At 41.8% G+C, this 17086-nt stretch overlaps 1 protein-coding gene across 1 annotated transcript in view; it reads right to left on the reverse strand.

The window, feature by feature from the left end:
- MYH7B (myosin heavy chain 7B) overlaps positions 1-12487 on the reverse strand; it is a 53523-nt gene extending 41036 nt beyond the window's left edge. Inside the window, exons 1-5 of the mRNA XM_081866860.1 lie at positions 12354-12487; positions 10843-10994; positions 8269-8372; positions 1894-2037; positions 1184-1340 (exon numbers count right to left, since the gene is read on the reverse strand). Of these exons, the coding sequence (XP_081722986.1) occupies positions 1184-1340; positions 1894-2037; positions 8269-8372; positions 10843-10939 (502 nt within the window). The 5' untranslated portion in view covers positions 10940-10994; positions 12354-12487. The remainder of the gene's footprint in view (positions 1-1183; positions 1341-1893; positions 2038-8268; positions 8373-10842; positions 10995-12353) is intronic.
- Between the last annotated feature and the right edge of the window lie 4599 nt (positions 12488-17086).

Raw genomic sequence — 17086 nt, forward strand, 5'->3', positions numbered from 1 at the left:
TGCCTGCAGTTGTAGGTGACTGTACTCAGACTGGTAGCCCCTCCCTGTTTTATCTCAGTGATTCCAGCTGAGAAGGAAATTAGGGCTAGCACTCAGCTGCAACTCAAGTTTATAGCCCTATTTCCATACTTATTCTCCTATACTCATTACACCGCCCTGCCCCACCCCCGTGCTACTATGGTGCTAAACTAGTTTTTGTGGCACTCCCAAGGTCCCCTAAAATTTGACCCTTTAAAAATCTAATTATTATTGTTTTCCAGTGCTCTTATGGTCTTCAGCTTTGATTCTGTGATGCCAAAAGAATGGGACACACACCCACACCCTCCTGCCCCAAAATGTCCCTTAAAAAAAAGGGGGCCACACACACTTTGACCACACACACTTTCACATAGGTGTTACCCTCAGTGGGTTGAACACAGGTCAGTTAGCCACCCCTGCCATATAGCAATGCCAAATAAATTCGCAACACATCAAAGAGAACGACCAATATGCAAGGCAGGAGCTCTGCTGATGCAATGGGTTCCCAAGCATACAACAGAACTTCTTCCTCTACCCTCCAGCCTTCTGCATCAGCCCAAGGGAGTTGCGGGACCCTCCAAGGCAGATTTTGTGAGAGTACAGGGGAAGGAAACCATACGGGCGCAGCCCTAGAATTCCAGCTTAACCTTCTTACTTATTTGAATTCCATGTGCACAGAATTTCTGGTGCAGGGGAACATTCAAACATGCCATCCCTCCCACATCTGCATTCTGAACTTCAGAACTACAGTCCCTTTCTGAATGCACTTGCTCAGGAAGGTAGTAGTCTGCTAGCAGTTCAACATCTGAAGCAGGGAACACGGAAGATTACAGCAGTGTACTGGCAGTAAGAAAAACACCACAAGGTGCATTTTTCTAATTGCCAAAATTTCTGCCATCTTATCTTCTCTCTCTCCCTCTCTCTCTGTTTCTTACATTAATTCTCACACAGAGAAACAAACAGAAAGCATTTAGAAAATTAAGAGCTTCATTGCCTCTGGGACAAAAGACTGTTTTCCTCTCTGTGAGTTTGGTACGCAAGAGAAGTATGAAGGTGATCAAATAAGAGCTGGGGCAACGCTAGGGATGTTTTAATGCAATGGCTAAGACTACACTAGCTTTGAACTTCCTTCCCACAACAATGAGACAATGGATAAGATACTTACTACGTAACATGTCATTGTAGGCATTGTCTGCAATGGAATAAATGTGGGGCGGTGCCTCAGACCTCCGCTTGCCCTTATAGGCTGCTACCACAGGAGCAGTATAAACTGGAAGCCATTTATATGGGTTTATGGTGACACAGAACAAGCCTGAATAGGTCTGAGAGGAAAGAAAAAAGTAAAAATACATCACCATTTAGTCTCATTTCGGATGGGACAGAAGATGGCAGCCACCCCACCAACATATTTTGGACTTGTGTGTGATTATTCCTCAGGAACATTTCTGGCTGTCATGAAGCCTAATATGAAGTAACTATAACAAATGCAGATTAAAAATGCACCCTGTTAAATCTCTTTGCTTGCAACCCTGCTACTGAAACCTGAATTGGAACCTATGCTTGGGAACAAATATTATTTACTCACTCTTCTGAGTCACGCAGTATCAACACTTGTATGTAGATATTCTCTCACACACATCACTGGACATTTTCTAAGTGAACATCTAATCAAAAGTACCAAGCAGCTACTCTCTATGTGTCTAGAACCAAAATTTGGGGAACATTCCTAATATAATGGAAGTTAAAGTGGGGGATGGGGTGGGATTTTGTGACACAAACCTTGCTATTTGGGATAGCAAAAGGATGTGAATTGGGAGAAATCTGTTCTGGGTCTTTTGATTCAGACATATGACATGGTGCCCTTGTCTTACTTACGTAGATCATCCACTTGGCATAACGCCGTTTCAGGTTATGCAGCACAGAGGCCTCATTGAGATGAGTTAACATAGCCATGTCTTCAATCATGTCGAATTTGGGAGGATTCACTTGTTGAATGTCATCCTCCTTTACAACGACAGTCTGCAGGGATTAAACAGAAACATTTTGATAAAGGGATTTCTTAAGAAATGTTTTCTTTTCTTAACAAGGATGTTGAACTGCAGTGGTGGAATGGTGCAATTTATTCTTGCTTATTATTAAATCCAATAAAAATGTATTTTGAAAACAAGGTGCCGTTTGTGTCAGATTTTCATATTGCCATCCTTGGTTTTGTTTTCTCTGCTTTGGTCTTATCTTGTGAGTGTAATGAAAGCCTGTAATACTTACTACAAAAAGAAAAGCAAAGGAGGTGCTGTTGAAACCCATAAGCAGGAAATAAAAGTGATGGCTTTCCCCTTCATCTGAACACTTTTGGTTAAGAGGTCTTTAAAAAGTTTGGTCTAAAGGCTGCACTGCCGCCAGTCATCACGCATCACATTTGGACATTGTGTTTCATGCAACAGATGAGCCATTTGGCCCCATAGCAATATCCTCCTATGAAACCTCCTTTGTGGTATTGGCCATACACAAGGAGCACTTTAGATTAATTCTCCAGCTCTTTCTCCTAGACTAGAAATATATGAAGACAGACTCTTGGTCGCAGCACTTTATTGGGCAAGGACTAGCAACCCAGCTCCACATATGGGACATGGAAGTAAATCCCATTGACTTTCAAGAGTGGAGCCTTAGGGATTTAATAGGGCTTAGTCACATCTTGTCGTGAGTCCTGTAATTGCACTTCAATTGCTCCTGTGGTGCAACGCAGCGGCTGCTGTCAAGGGTTTCTATGGATAAATATAACCTAAACAAAATAATATGCCACAGGGTTTTAATCAGGAAGGTTTGAGGTTATTTAGACAAACAGCTGAAGTATACAATTCATTACTTATAATAACTGGAATTAGTTTGATCCTTTAAATCTAAGAACTGGAATAACTATCATATTACACATCTGTGCCTGATGAGAATGAATTGCATTTAACAAATGTTAAAGCTCATATGAAAAGAAAGCCTTGCCAGTTTCAGCTTAATTAGGCAGACATGACTAGAATCATAGAATCATAGAATCATAGAGTTGGAAGAGACCACAAGGGCCATCGAGTCCAACCCCCTGCCAAGCAGGAAACGCCATCAGAGTACTCCTGACATATGGTCGTCAAGCCTCTGCTTAAAGACCTCCAAAGAAGGAGACTCCACCACACTCCTTGGCAGCAAATTCCACTGTCGAACAGCTCTCACTGTCAGGAAGTTCCTCCTAATGTTTAGGTGGAATCTTTTTTCTTGTAGTTTGGAACCATTGCTCCGTGTCCGCTTCTCTGGAGCAGCAGAAAACAACTAGTGGTTAAAAACATAACAAAATAACCTGGAAGCTTGAAGAAACATAGCTAGGCATTAGAGGAAGTCTGCTGAGAAGTAGATAGCTGGTCCCAAGGATTGAAAACAATATTAGTTATATATCTTATATTGATTTGGTTGGTTATTAATAATAGGATTCTAAGCCATGCTGTCCCTAGATCATGATGGTTAACAATGATATTGGAGCCGAAGTATAAGATATGCTAAAATATATTCTTAAAATTCCTGTAAAATGTATATCTATATCAACATAAAATGACCTGGAACAAACCTTGGTTATAGCTCATGGTTAGTGAAGAGAGAGCTAAACCATGAGCCCAGACTAAGAAAACATGCTAAGTCAAACCTTGGCTTAGCTCAGCACTGTCCAGCTCTAAAAAAGACAAGGGAAGAGCTATGGGGCTGCAAGCTCCCCTCCAGGACCCCACACATTCACAGTCTCAGTAAGCCCGACTTTAACTTACTGTGTCATGTGACCCAGCCCAATAAGTCAAACAGTGTGTTCGTAGTGGTGGTAGCCAACCACAGCATGCTCTCCCCAGGGTGAAATGCCTAGCACCTGTTTTGATGACTTGTAGGCACCAGTTGAAGATCCCCCCACGGTTTTAATAATACTGTTTTTATCAGTTCATTGCTGGTTTGTTGCTGATGTTTTTATTGTTGGGTGTCTCTTATTGCTGTTTCCCAGCATTTTTAACACAGTATTTGGTTTTAAGTCAATTGCTTTAATTCTCGCTACTAACAAATGGTAAAATAGAAATATATTAAATAAACATCATTGGCTTGTTGAATTTGCACCATACAACAGTGGCTCTCCAGGGTCTCTGAGACAGGTCCTCCCTTGCCACACTAGGAGGTGCCAAGGAAGGAACATGGGATATTATCCATATACCGTATTTGTCGCTCTATAGGACGCACCTGACCATAGGACGCACCTTGTTTTAGAGGGGGAGAACAAGAAAAAAAATTATCCCCCTCTCTGCGCAGCGCGCCTTCAGTGAAGAAGCAGGAGAAACGGAGCCCCTTCCATTTCTCCTCCCACTTAGCTGAAGGGGCACCTACCCTTCAGCGAAAGGAACCTGAAAGGAACCCTTAGCTTCAGGTGGCTATCTTTGAAGCCTGGAGAGCGAGAGGGGTCGGTGCGCACCGACCCCTCTCGCTCTCCAGGCTTCAGCAGAAGGCATCCCGAAGCCTCTGGAGCGTGGCGGGAGCTCCCACCGTGCTCCGGAGGCTTCAGGCGGCTATCTGGAGAGCGAGAGGGGTCGGTGCACACCGACCCCTCTCACTCTCCAGATAGCCTCAGGTTCCTTTCACTTGTGGAGTTGGCAGTGGGGAAAGCCGAGCTTCCCTCATCACCAGCCCCAGGAAAGCCACCACCAGCCCCAAAGAGCAGGTCAGGGAGCAGCTGTTGTTTTATTCATCTTTATGCACAGTTCATCAAGCAGAGCTGCAAGGAAAATCTCAGTACTACAGCTAGGTTGAAAGCAAAAGCTACCCAAAGCCTGAAGCAGGAAGCCATTAGCCATCTTGCTGTCACTCAGAAGTAGAAGTTTGAAGATAAGAGTTATTAGATGTTGAATCAACATCAAGAGAAGGTTTTATGTAAACTGTGCTATTTTTACTACTGTTAGCCACTCTGAGTCTGGCTTTGGCTGGGGAGGGCGAGATATAAATAAAATTTATTATTATTATTATTATTATTATTATTACTTTTAATTAGGACTGCAACATATAACTGATTCAGCAGTTTGATTAATGGGTTCAAATATTTTTGGTGATGATGTACCTCATCTAATTTGATGGACAGCTGATTATAATTTTTAATTCCGATGCATAATAAACAAAAATGCAGATGGCAAACACACCATCTTAAATTAGGTATTTCTTTTTGACTCTCACTGAGCAGGTCTATTTGGATGTTTGCCTGTTGGGGGTAAAGTGGGGTCCAATGTAGTAATCCCTGCCAGCTGTAGCCTCAGACCTTAATGTGCTGTGTGGAAGGAAGATTGTTCACACATTCAGCTGAATGTGCTTAGAATTCTCCCTATAACCAGGAACATCAATCACACAAGGTTTCCAATTGCAGCGAGGCATCTAAGTGCTCTCAGCCAAATGCACTTAGAATTTCTTTTTGGACTTTCCTTTCCTGAATAATGTGAGAAGGTTAGGGTGGTTTCCGCAGGGCCAACATGTGTGGAGACGTTGAAGACGGGGCCAGTCCTTATAACACCTATTCTAAAAATGTCTGCTGCACCACACACAACCATCATCCTAAAAAATGAATGATTTTTAATGCTTTTTCCTCACATGTCAATTTAATTGGGGACTGGTTAATGGACTAACTAAATGTACTAATCATATTAATTAACTAAGATTAACTGAGAGACTGACCTAGTTGATTTTTTAGCAGCTGCTGGGTTATTAAAAACTATCAAGCGTTCTGCCACCTTGAAGGGGAACTCAATAAAGGCAATAGAAATCAGAGTACAAACTTTATTCCTATTTAAATCAATGTAGCAACTGAGTACTGTGAATAGATATAGCACCACAGAAATCAAGCACAGATATCAACATTGTGTTGCTTGCTTATCCACTGCAGGAGCCCTTTTCAAGCATTCAGTCTAGAGATAGTGAAGGTATAACAGAGGGCATTGCATGTCCATATGTCTGTGTATAAGATCTCTGCAGATAATTTAATGAAGATATGTGTGTTATGGGCAAAGCCTGTCACTGCAACGCCTGGTTATCCTAGATTGAATGCCTGGTAACGGTTAATGTAAACTGCCATAAAATTGCTTTTTAAAAGCCTAATGGGTATTTATAGTACTAGCAGCAGTAGCATCAGTTTAGAATAAATGTTAAAAAATCATTTTGTACAGATATCTTGCTTGTTAAGTCAATTCCCAGAAAAAATAATGGCTGACAATTCTACAATAAATGCATCATTTACAAAAAAAACAAAAAACAATTTAGGTGATTTGTATTTCCTCTGTGTAGATTGACAGACCATAGCTTATCTGAGAAGAAAACCTAGCCTATTATTTTTCTATTATTTCCTGAACCAAGCTGGATAATCAAATCCATTGTAGCAACCAGATAAACAAAATAAGTCATTACGGCTATGGAATGTTGTCACAGCTGTCAGGTTGAGACAGTTGATTGCCTGAGGGTAAATTAGGGGACAAGGAAAGGTATTTCACTAATTCTTTCAACACTTTTCCTTAAAAGGAATCTTCTTGAAACTATGCATATGCTTGTACTATTTGGAAGGATTGAGTTGTAAGGAAAATTCATGTCAAAGTCATAAATTTCATCGACAACCGAACTATTTTTCATTGCTAAATTGAAATTATGTTGTTCTGTTGTTGAATTAATGTATGTGAAGTCGCTCTCATATTTAGGAAAAAAACACTATAAAAATTAAAAGTATATTAGGAGTAGGAGTAGGAGTACTGTTACTGTTACTACTGATATGAGTACTCGTAGCAGTACTACTATTGTGAGAGGGAGGGAGGCAGGCAAGGACAGCATCTGCTCCTATCCCACAAAATAATTCCAGTATAAATAATTGGAATAAATAATCATTAATTCATTTGACTGTGTAGCAGGTGGTTCTTGCATTACAGCAGTGGCCTAGTTGTGTCTTTGCCTCACACTATTCCAGGATTTTAGTTTATGTTTGTTTTTATTAAAAGATTTGTAAACAGCCGTTCAGGACATAAAAGCCATCACAGGGCAGTGGACAGTACTCAGGAAAGCATAATGGGTGGGATACAACATGGCACTAAGGGAATTGTTCCATCAGTGTTAGCATTTCCGCTTGCCTGATAGAACAAAATCTCCTCTCCCTGTACTGTTCTGGGGAAACTTCTGGCCCTTCAGAGCAGATTTAGAGGGGGGCAGGGCAGCGAGGAGATAGGAGAGAAGGGGAGGGACTTTGTTATGCTAGTGCAGGGGTCAGCAGACTTTTTCAGCCGGTCCACTGTCCCTCAGACCTTGTGGGGGGCCAGATTATATTTGGGGGGGGATAAGAATAAATTCCTATGCCCCACAAATAACCCAGAGGTGCATTTTAAATAAAAGCACACATTCTACTCATGTAAAAACACCAGGCAGGCCCCACACATAACCCAGAGGTGCATTTTAAATAAAAGGACACATTCTACTCATGTAAAAACACGCTGATTCCCAGACCATCTGTGGGCCAGATTTAGAAGGCGATTGGGCCGGATCTGGCCCCCAGGCCTTAGTTTGCCTACCCATGTGCCAGTGGGTAGTTGAAAATCTATAATCAATCCTAAAAGAGATTCACCCTTTAAAATGAGGAGTACAAATGAACCCTAGAGACAGCAGATTGAAATGTTAAAATCTTAACCCAGCTTTCAAAAAACAACATAATAATGATGAAGCCACACAAATTTCAAGCCTGATCTTAACAGGGAAGACTACATGAGAGGGAATGATAATGAGGTCATTTCCCATGCTTTAGGGGTTTTTTTTTTTATAAGACATCTGAAGGCAGTTTTTAATGTTGTTTTATTGTGTTTTATATTTTGTTGGAAGCTGCCCAGAGTAGCTGGGCAACCCAGTCAGATGGATGGCATATAAATAATAAAAATTATCATCATCATCATCATCATCATCATCAACCAAACAAGATCATTGTGCCTCTCCCGTGTGATCTGTCCCAGAAGAGTAGCGTGTGATGGAGCCCTGGGAAGCTCCTGTAACATAAGAGCCACTTTTAATTCTTGATGATTGCAGAAGCGTCAGTAAGAACTGCGGCCAATGTGACATGTTTAAGCATATTTCATCTCCTTCCTTTCCTCTGCCATATGCCCTCATGCAGGCTCTCTTTCCTTTTCAATTCCTCCCTGCCACATTTCACTGCCCCCCATCAGTATGGAATTCTTTTACCTTTTTGTCTTTCGTTTCCACAGTGACTTTGCCACCAGAGGATTCTTTGACTTCAACTTCAATATATGCTTCCTTTTCATCCGGGATCCAGGCCCTCTTCTTTCCTTTACGATCCCCGAAAGAGACAAGAGAAATGAGAGCACTCCGGAAAAGGGAGCAATAAGGGTTACAATTCTTAGTAGTTTCCATACATGCACTTATAAAATTTAACAGTACAACGGAACACAATAGTATTCTCCTCGTTTCATTATCTAGCCAAGCCAATGGACCTGGAAATCATGGGTATTGCAAGCTGATGTTGTGTAATTCTCATACACACACACCCATCTTGTTTTAGGATTGATTTGTGTATTTTGCTGCTACCTTATACAGTATGTGGTAAATCATGACTCAGAATCAAGGGCTAGAGCAGGGATAATTGGGGCAGGTATATTTAAGCAAGCCTTCCTAACTCAAATTCGTTGCGCAATACTGCATAACCATGTTTCAAATTGTAATACCTCTAATCATATTCATATATATATAAATATATTTGTTGAAAGCATTTTTACCCTGCCCTCCAGGTGAAAAAGGCTTCTAGAGTGACTTGCAAAGACAACAAATAAGATGTTGGATTAAGTTTTATGGCTTTTTTGCTTTGCTTTGCTTTGCTTTGCTTTGCTTTGCTTTGCTTTGCTTTGCTTTGCTTTGCTTTGCGTTTGTTTGTTTGTTTTAAATACCCTGGAAGTTATCCAGAAGTCTTAAGATTACAGTGGTACCTCTGGTTAAGTACTTAATTTGTTCCGGAGCTCCATTCTTAACCTGAAACTGTTCTTAACCTGAAGCACCACTTTGGCTAATGGGGCCTCCTGCTGCCACCACGCTGCCGGAGCATGATTTCTGTTCTCATCCTGAAGCAAAGTTCTTAACCCGAGGTACTATTTCTGGGTTAGAGGAGTCTGTAACCTGAAGCGTATGTAATCCGATGTGTATGTAACCCGAGGTACGACTGTATAGAAGTACACCTCTGTTATATGTTATAATGGCTTATAAATCTTTTAAAATATAGATAAAAAATACCAAGTATCCCTCATAATCAGGTTTTTTTTTAAAAGAAAACTAACTTCCAAAGATTGGACACAGATTTTGAAATCCTGGCCAAATGCATAATTATTTCAGCTCTATCAAAGGCAAACTTGCATTTGCCAGGTAAATGTTTGTGATAAAAAAAATCCAAGGATGTGTAGAAGAGACAATGACTGCAATTATGAGCATAGTTAGGCTGCCTATATCCCATTGACTTCAGTGGGATTTAGGTGGATTAACTATGTGCATGGTTGCAGACAACAATTGGCTGCATACATACGATACCTTTAAAGTATTCTTTCCTACTGGAGTTTACCCCTCACAGAGTTACTATTCTCAGCAACTCTTAACAAACTACAGTGCCCATAATTCTTTGAAGGGGGAAATGTGCTTCAAAGAGTGCTTTAAAGGCATAGTTTGTACACAACCATTATCTTGAATGATTTCAGAAATGGACTAGGAATTTCTAGAAGCAGACACATGGAAGTTTGCTTTGGGACGATCCAGAAATGCATTGTTTCAAGAGATGCTGGAATATAGCAGGCCTTTCTAGATTTTGTCCGGTGACATTTGTCCCTGTTTCTGGATTTGCCTGTGACCCCAAGAGTTGAGTCAGATGGAAAATGTATTTTAGGACAAAGAAAGCAATATTATGTTCCTGCATTCCTTGTGCATTAGCATTGGGGTATTTATTCTGAAACCAAACAGATCACTCCTGTAAATTGTAACAATGGCAGTGAATAGCCCACATGTAATATGATAATGGCAGAGGTGGAAAGAATGAGTATCCATTTCTGGATACTCCTGCAGTCAATTGTTTATCCCTAGTGTGACAGATGGCTAAGAAACAGCTTCCCAAACTAAATTCTCCACAGATTTCTAGAAAGCAGATACTTTTGTCTCACACAGTCCTTCCAGAAGTACTGTATTTTTCGCTCCATAAGACGCACCAGACCACAAGACGCACCTAGTTCTTGGAGGAGGAAAACAAGAAAAAAAATATTCTGAATCTCAGAAGCCAGAACTGCAAGAGGAATCGCTGCACAGTGAAAGCAGCAATCCCTCTTTGTGTTCTGGCTTCTGGGATAGCTGTGCAGCCTGCATTTGCTCCATAAGACGCACACACATTTCCCCTTACTTTTTAGGAAGGAAAAAGTGAGTCTTATAGAGCAAAAAATACAGTACTTTGTTCACGTGTCCAATTTACATATTACAGTAGTGGTGTAATTCTCAGGAAAAACACAATCTCACTAAAGGTTTACCTACAAATTGCAAAATGGAGCTGTATGATTAGTAGAACTTCTATAGTTGCAATCAGATTTCATAAACGTTTGATTCAAATACTCTGAAATTAATGGGTTTTAATCTGCAGCAACACTGGGTAAACAAATGTTCTAGCAGCGGTTATAATTGCCCCAATACATATAAGCAAACAATAGCAACACTTGAGAAAGGGAGAGAGGGGGTCATGGTTACAAGGCCCCTTGAGAACAGTAAAAGTTGCCTTACCATCAAATGGTATATTGTGATACTTTAACATCTCCTCATAACTTTTCCGGAGATACTCAGCCGCCTCCCCAAACTCAGCCATGTCCAACATAGACATCTTGCCTACTACAAGGAGTAGTGCTCAACAGCAGAAAACAGATAATCTGAACACTCTAGAACGTTGAGAAGAGAGAACAGAAACAAAGCATTAGCCCACCAGTTAGCTACAAAAAAACACAGTATCCCCCCCCCATGCACAAAAATGCTCTCTATTCACTTTCTAGCCTATCTAAACATAGAAAAGATTCTTCCAGTGTCAAAAGAAGAATTAGAACTTTCTTTCTTTCTTTCTTTCTTTCTTTCCCAGTATGTCCCTATAGGCTTAAGTCCATCAACTTGTACTACATCTAAACAGAATAAATACCTCACTCCAATGTATCAGCCTACTCCTTTTCTGCTGGGTGAACCAAAGCCAGCTGTCTCTTGGCCAATGCATGCCTCATACATGGCAAACAACAGTTGTTTCAATATGTTCCTGGTACACTCCATCACACCTTTATTCCAAATCACTGACATAGCAATTTGCTTTATTAATCTGGTAACACAGTGATGGGATGACTTGCTTCTTGCTGAGACGATGGCTTATTTTTATAAAATTCCTTTTGGTCCCTTTACGTGTATGTGTTTTAAATGAGAAAGCAAGAGTGCAAAATATCTATTATATATATATAGTAGGTGATCATGAATATGCATCCTTGCTTAAGAACATAAGAAGCAGCTTGTTGGATCAGACCCAGCTCCAACTTATTCAACATTCTCTACAAAAATCCCAACAATCTGTAAGCACTGGTCAGTCAACTTGAAACTGGCCGGTGGTTCACTAGTGGACTGTGAGCTATCTACTGTCTGCTCCTGCCATACACTTTTGCCAATTTACATCTCAGAGATAGTTCTCTGCAGATGGTCCCTATGCTTCTACTCTGATTGAGCTAGTATCTGCAGACCTGTCCATGCATGTGTGGTAATGTGGATGGTTGGAAGCCCAGTTTTGCATGAACTCTCTCTCAAACTAGTGAAGAAGTTTGGTTGATGCATGCATTAATTTGACCAAATAAATGCCTAAGAAGACAAGGTTCCATTTAGAATTACAAAAGAGTGGTGAGTGCAGCCAGAGCATTAACTCCTGCAGGACCACTCATTGTTTTATAAGTGGCTATTGTTGACAACATTCCAATAAAAAGTTGCTGCAGCAACAAATAGTTCTTATATTCAGGATCCATGCATGCTGAAACACAGCATCAGTAACACACACTGTTGCTACTGGCTTTACTAAACTCAAATCTTAATAAATGCACATTATTCTTTTATCTTTCCCTTTCAACTCACCAACCCTGCACCAGCCTCATAAGTTAGCATGATAACCACAGACATCCTGTTCCTTATTCTCTTTTCTTTTCGAAAAGCCATGCTAAGGAAGGTAAGGTAACAGCACAGAACAAACATGCAACACAGACATGCTTTTGATTACCAACCTTGGCTACGGGGCTGAGTGACTGTGTGTGTGTATGCTGTGAAGCCCCTTTTTATTGTGTCCCTCAAGGTCAGAGTAGGGAGAGATATGTCAGAAATTCCCATGTGTCATATCAGCTCCATTGGTGCTGCTGCCCTACTGCCCATAGAGACACAAAAGGCAAACTTTTATCTCTCTGCAAATGCGGGCTGGTTATTTTTACTCCTGTATTGTCAGGCGATTACAAAGGCAGAGAGTGGGGGCTCCAGCTTTGACAGGCAGCACAACCCTCTCTCACAGCCGTTCTCTTCCAGAAGAGGAACACCACAAAATGCAATCGCATAATTTGTTCTTTCAGCCCCTTCTGTTGTGACCGTTTCAACTTTCAACCACAGCCTTTGGCCTATACTCGTAACTTTCACAACCAGGAAGGTAATTGCCTTCTTCAGGGATGCCACCAGTGATCTCAAACTCCAGATTCAAAAACAGTGGCATGGGTGACTTCAACTTCATTTAACTGCAGAGTGTTTGATTCAAAATATATCAAACCTGATTTTCAGTGGGATAAAGAAATGGAAAGGAACAGGGTTCAGTTCCCCTTGTACTTTCTCCTGCTTTTTATTGCTTTATATTAATCAATAAGACCATTTAATATGACACTTATTTAAAAGCTCATGCAAAGGGAACATAGAATGAGGTGGGGAGAGGAAGGGCATAAATAGGAAATATTTTAAAAATTCCAGCCAAACTCCCTAGTAGCAGGCTGAGGCAGTCAAATCCCGAGGAACAGTGCCCTCACTGACACGCCACCTGCCCCTGCCCCTGCCCCTGCCCCTGCCCCTGCCCCTGCCCCTGCTGGAGAAGTGGGAGTGGCGACTTCTAGCAAGAACTCTTAGAACTCTTGTGAGATCTTGCTGCCGCCACCACATTTCTTACGTCTCCCATGGTGGACGGTGCCACACATGGTGAGTGTAAAGAAACATTCTTGGTGACTTCTACACTGCTGCTAAACTCCCTCCCTTTTAAAACTTGTCAAAGCCCAACATCTGAGCATTTTGTAGAAGCACTTCCTGTTGGATTCTGTGCTTGCTATAGCATAGGGATCAGCCACTGGAGGTCTCCCGGAGCAGTAAGAATGGGGGCGGGATTCAGTTTAGTTTGCATTTATAGGTGAACTTACTTAATTCCAAATTAATATGCAAACTGAAAACTGCAGCCGAAGATGTGCATATCTCACTAAAATGCCGCTGAATTTTCACAGAAATGCAAAATGCAGTGGAAATAAGAATTATTATTATTATTATTAAACTGAACTTGAGAGTAAAGAAATGAGAAGTGAAGAGAAACTGAAACGGACAGATTCATGCATTCCTTGGGAGGCGGCTTCATAGCAGCAGTGAACCAAACTTCCAGCCCTTTCCCATGTATGGTGCAGCCATATGAATGACGCTAGCTGGTGCATGTGCACCATGCAGGTCCAGAACTATACTTAATGCCAGTTTGTCAGCTGAGCCTCATCAACTGGAGTGACAGTGCTGGCAGTCTGACAACAGTGTTGGGTCCCTGGCATTTGCAAGGTGCTGACACTGAGCCTAATTCATGCTAAATAATCTGAATGAATCCCAGTAGGTTTCAGGTGTGTGGTGGTTAGCTGCTTGACACAGGACAATTGATGTGTCTTATGGAAGCCTAAGGGACGCGGGTGGCGCTGTGGTCTAAACCACAGAGCCTAGGAATTGCTGATCAGAAGGTCGGCGGTTCGAATCCCGTTGCTCGGTCCCTGCTCCTGCCAACCTAGCAGTTCAAAAGAACGTCAAAGTGCAAGTAGATAAATAGGTACCACTCTAGCGGGAAGGTAAACAGCGTTCCCGTGCACTGCTCTAGTTCACCAGAAGTGGCTTAGTCATGCTGGCCCCATGACCCGGAAGCTGTACACCGGCTCCCTTGGCCAGTAAAGCAAGATGAACGCCGCAACCCCATAGTCGGCCATGACTGGACCTAATGGTCAGGGGTCCCTTTACCTTTACCATGGAAGCCTAAGAGCTGCTTGCTCCTTATAAACTTCTAACACACATCTTCACAAGTGACATTTTCTGAGCCAGTGGGGAGGGGAGGGCGGAAAACAGAAGGACTCTCCGGTGTCTTGGGCATCACAGCTAGCTTTGCCACTGGGTGCAACTGGTAGTAGGGATCTTGGCTGAGATGCTTAACTTGCTTCCCTAAATTTGGCAGAAGAGTCTAAATTAATGTTACATTTTTTAAAAATGTGTTTTGGTTGGTGGCTTTAAGAAGGGCAGGATAGAAAAGCATATAAACCAATACATGTAGCTCAATATTTGGGATCTTGAGTTATCTTTGCCATGAGTACTCCATCACTTAAGGGGCTAATAAATACAATATGGTATCTCCTCTCAGAGAGTGCAAGTTGTATACCCTTCCCCTGGGATCATCTATATATTTATGACCATCTATTTATTGCCTAGTCAGGGCCAGACTCCTCAACCTGCTCCTTCTCTTCAGCGTTGTAATCTACTTGTTTGTTCTCTCAGACAAAACAGGTAGCAAGGAGGAGGACTAGATGCTTCAGTGGTGCCCAGTGCCCATTAGGACTGGCAGAAAAGCAAGGAGGCAGCAGTAGATAAACCCCAAGCCAAGGGCAAGGCAGAGCCAACTAATTCTAGTCCCCATTTTCCTCCTCCCTGCTGAGACAGAGGAGGAGGCTGTTGACAGGCTGGACTGGATGCAGGTAAGAAAGCAACAAAGTGGGTATTGGCTCAGAGGTTGGTGGGGTAGTGCCCCATTCACCCAAATGGACCAGCCTCCACTGAAAGGCCCGTTTGCTCATTGGGTCTCTACCTGGCAAACAAGCAAGTGTTGGCAATAATGAGGAAGAGGAGGAGCAGGAGCAGGAGCTGGTGATAATGGCAGTGGAGTGGAAGACTCATTCAGGGAGAGGTGCCCACAGAGAATGTCTTGCCTGGAGCTAACATTGTGCTTGGTAGTGTTTGAATGTGTGTTTCCAAGAGCAAGCTCCTTACAGACAATGACTTATACATTAGTAGAAGCTGGGCCCATGAAATGCTATGGGGACCCAGGTGTAACTACCTTATTAAAGCTAAGGGAGGGTGGGAAATGAGTGGGAGCCACATGCAAGAGCAAGGTACTATATTGTAAATCACTCCAGGAGGCCTCATGATTTAAGTCATATTGGTTTCAATGGGAATTAAGTGCAGCTAATGCTGTGATCATTTTAAAAAAGCATCTTTCTAAAGAACATCAGTGGCAAGCTCTTTCAAAGCATGCAACAAACCAGGTGGGATACCCAACCATGTACAAAGGCTTGCAAGGCTTTGGGGAATGTAGAATTCCGTCTCATGTTACACTGGCCTCTCTGAAATCCCAAGGGAGGCTGCTGTGCTATTGCTAATCACCAGAGTCCCCTCCAGAGAAATATTTCTCTGGTAAGAAGCTCTGATAAAAGGCAGGAAGTGAGACGACTGCAAGCTGTTGGGGTCTTTTGCTGATAGGTCCTACCCTCAACACATCACTCCCACCAGTTGCTGTGAGAAGCAACCAAAGCAAAGGAGCTAAATCACAGATTAGATAGGGACAATCTGCAGAGGAACTATTTTGGGCATATTTCCATTTTGTAAGACTAGCCACTTATAGGGAAGTGTTCGAGGATATCACAGTCTTGTGCTGGTTCTTGCACCCAGGGCCTCACTAGTGGCAACATCATCATTATCAACAACAACTTTGTTGAGCTTCCTATGCCCTTGAAGCATTGCACAGACATTGTATCAGTTGTGGCACATCAGAAGGTGTTTGATTTTCCTGGACAAGAGTCACTAGCTTCTACTTTTAATATTAGATAAGAAAGGATGAGGCACCTACTAACTCCAAAGAAAAGGAAGATGAGGAGAACCTGAAGAGATCATTCCATTGCTTAGGGAAGCTGGTAGCTGATATTGTATGTTGAAGAAGGAGGTTGAACGTTTGAAGAATGTATATCCATATAGTCTTGTAAACAAGACTGAAAGGTGTGGCATGAGTACAAGACCTACCGGAGATGAGCTGCTGTGTCAATCGCGTTTTTGCTAATAAAGAGTTTACTCCAACTTGCATGGTATGAATTACTGCTGGTTCGCTCCTGACATACAGTTACGAACATCTGTTGCAATGATTAAACTAGGGACTCATCCACACTTTTTCCGAACCTGCATTTTGATAGAATTGTGTACCAATTTATTCTTGCAGGTCCAAGAGCTTTTCTCATTGTTCTGCAGCTGTGCTTTGCAAAAATCCAATCTTACCCGCTGAATCAGATCTTAGCTGATGAGCAGAAAATCCGGAGAGAGATTTTGCTTAACCAAGCTTCAGTTCAGCAGGTAACATTGCATTTTCAAAAGGCAAAGCTGTGGAACAATGAGAAAAGCTCTTGGACTCAGAGGAATTAATCGGTACACAATATACGACCAAATTACAGGGCAAGTGAAAGTGTGGATGAGTCCTAACCATAAAAGGGGAAATAAATTATTTGAAATTATCTCCATAGTGGTATCAGAGAATTCATTAGGTTCAAATACTACTAAAGCATGTATTTTATCAGCCTATCAGGTCTATGAAACTTTTAGCATGATGACGTTTCCTAAGATGATTTTTGAAGGCACAAGTGTCTTAAGATGAATCAGCCTGTCATATGGGGAAATAAATGGAAGTATCTGTTTCACAGCAAGATCCTGCATATGTGTCTTA

Source organism: Podarcis erhardii (genome assembly GCF_964252035.2).
Source record: "Podarcis erhardii genome assembly, chromosome: 6".
Classification (NCBI taxonomy): Eukaryota; Metazoa; Chordata; class Lepidosauria; order Squamata; family Lacertidae; genus Podarcis; species Podarcis erhardii.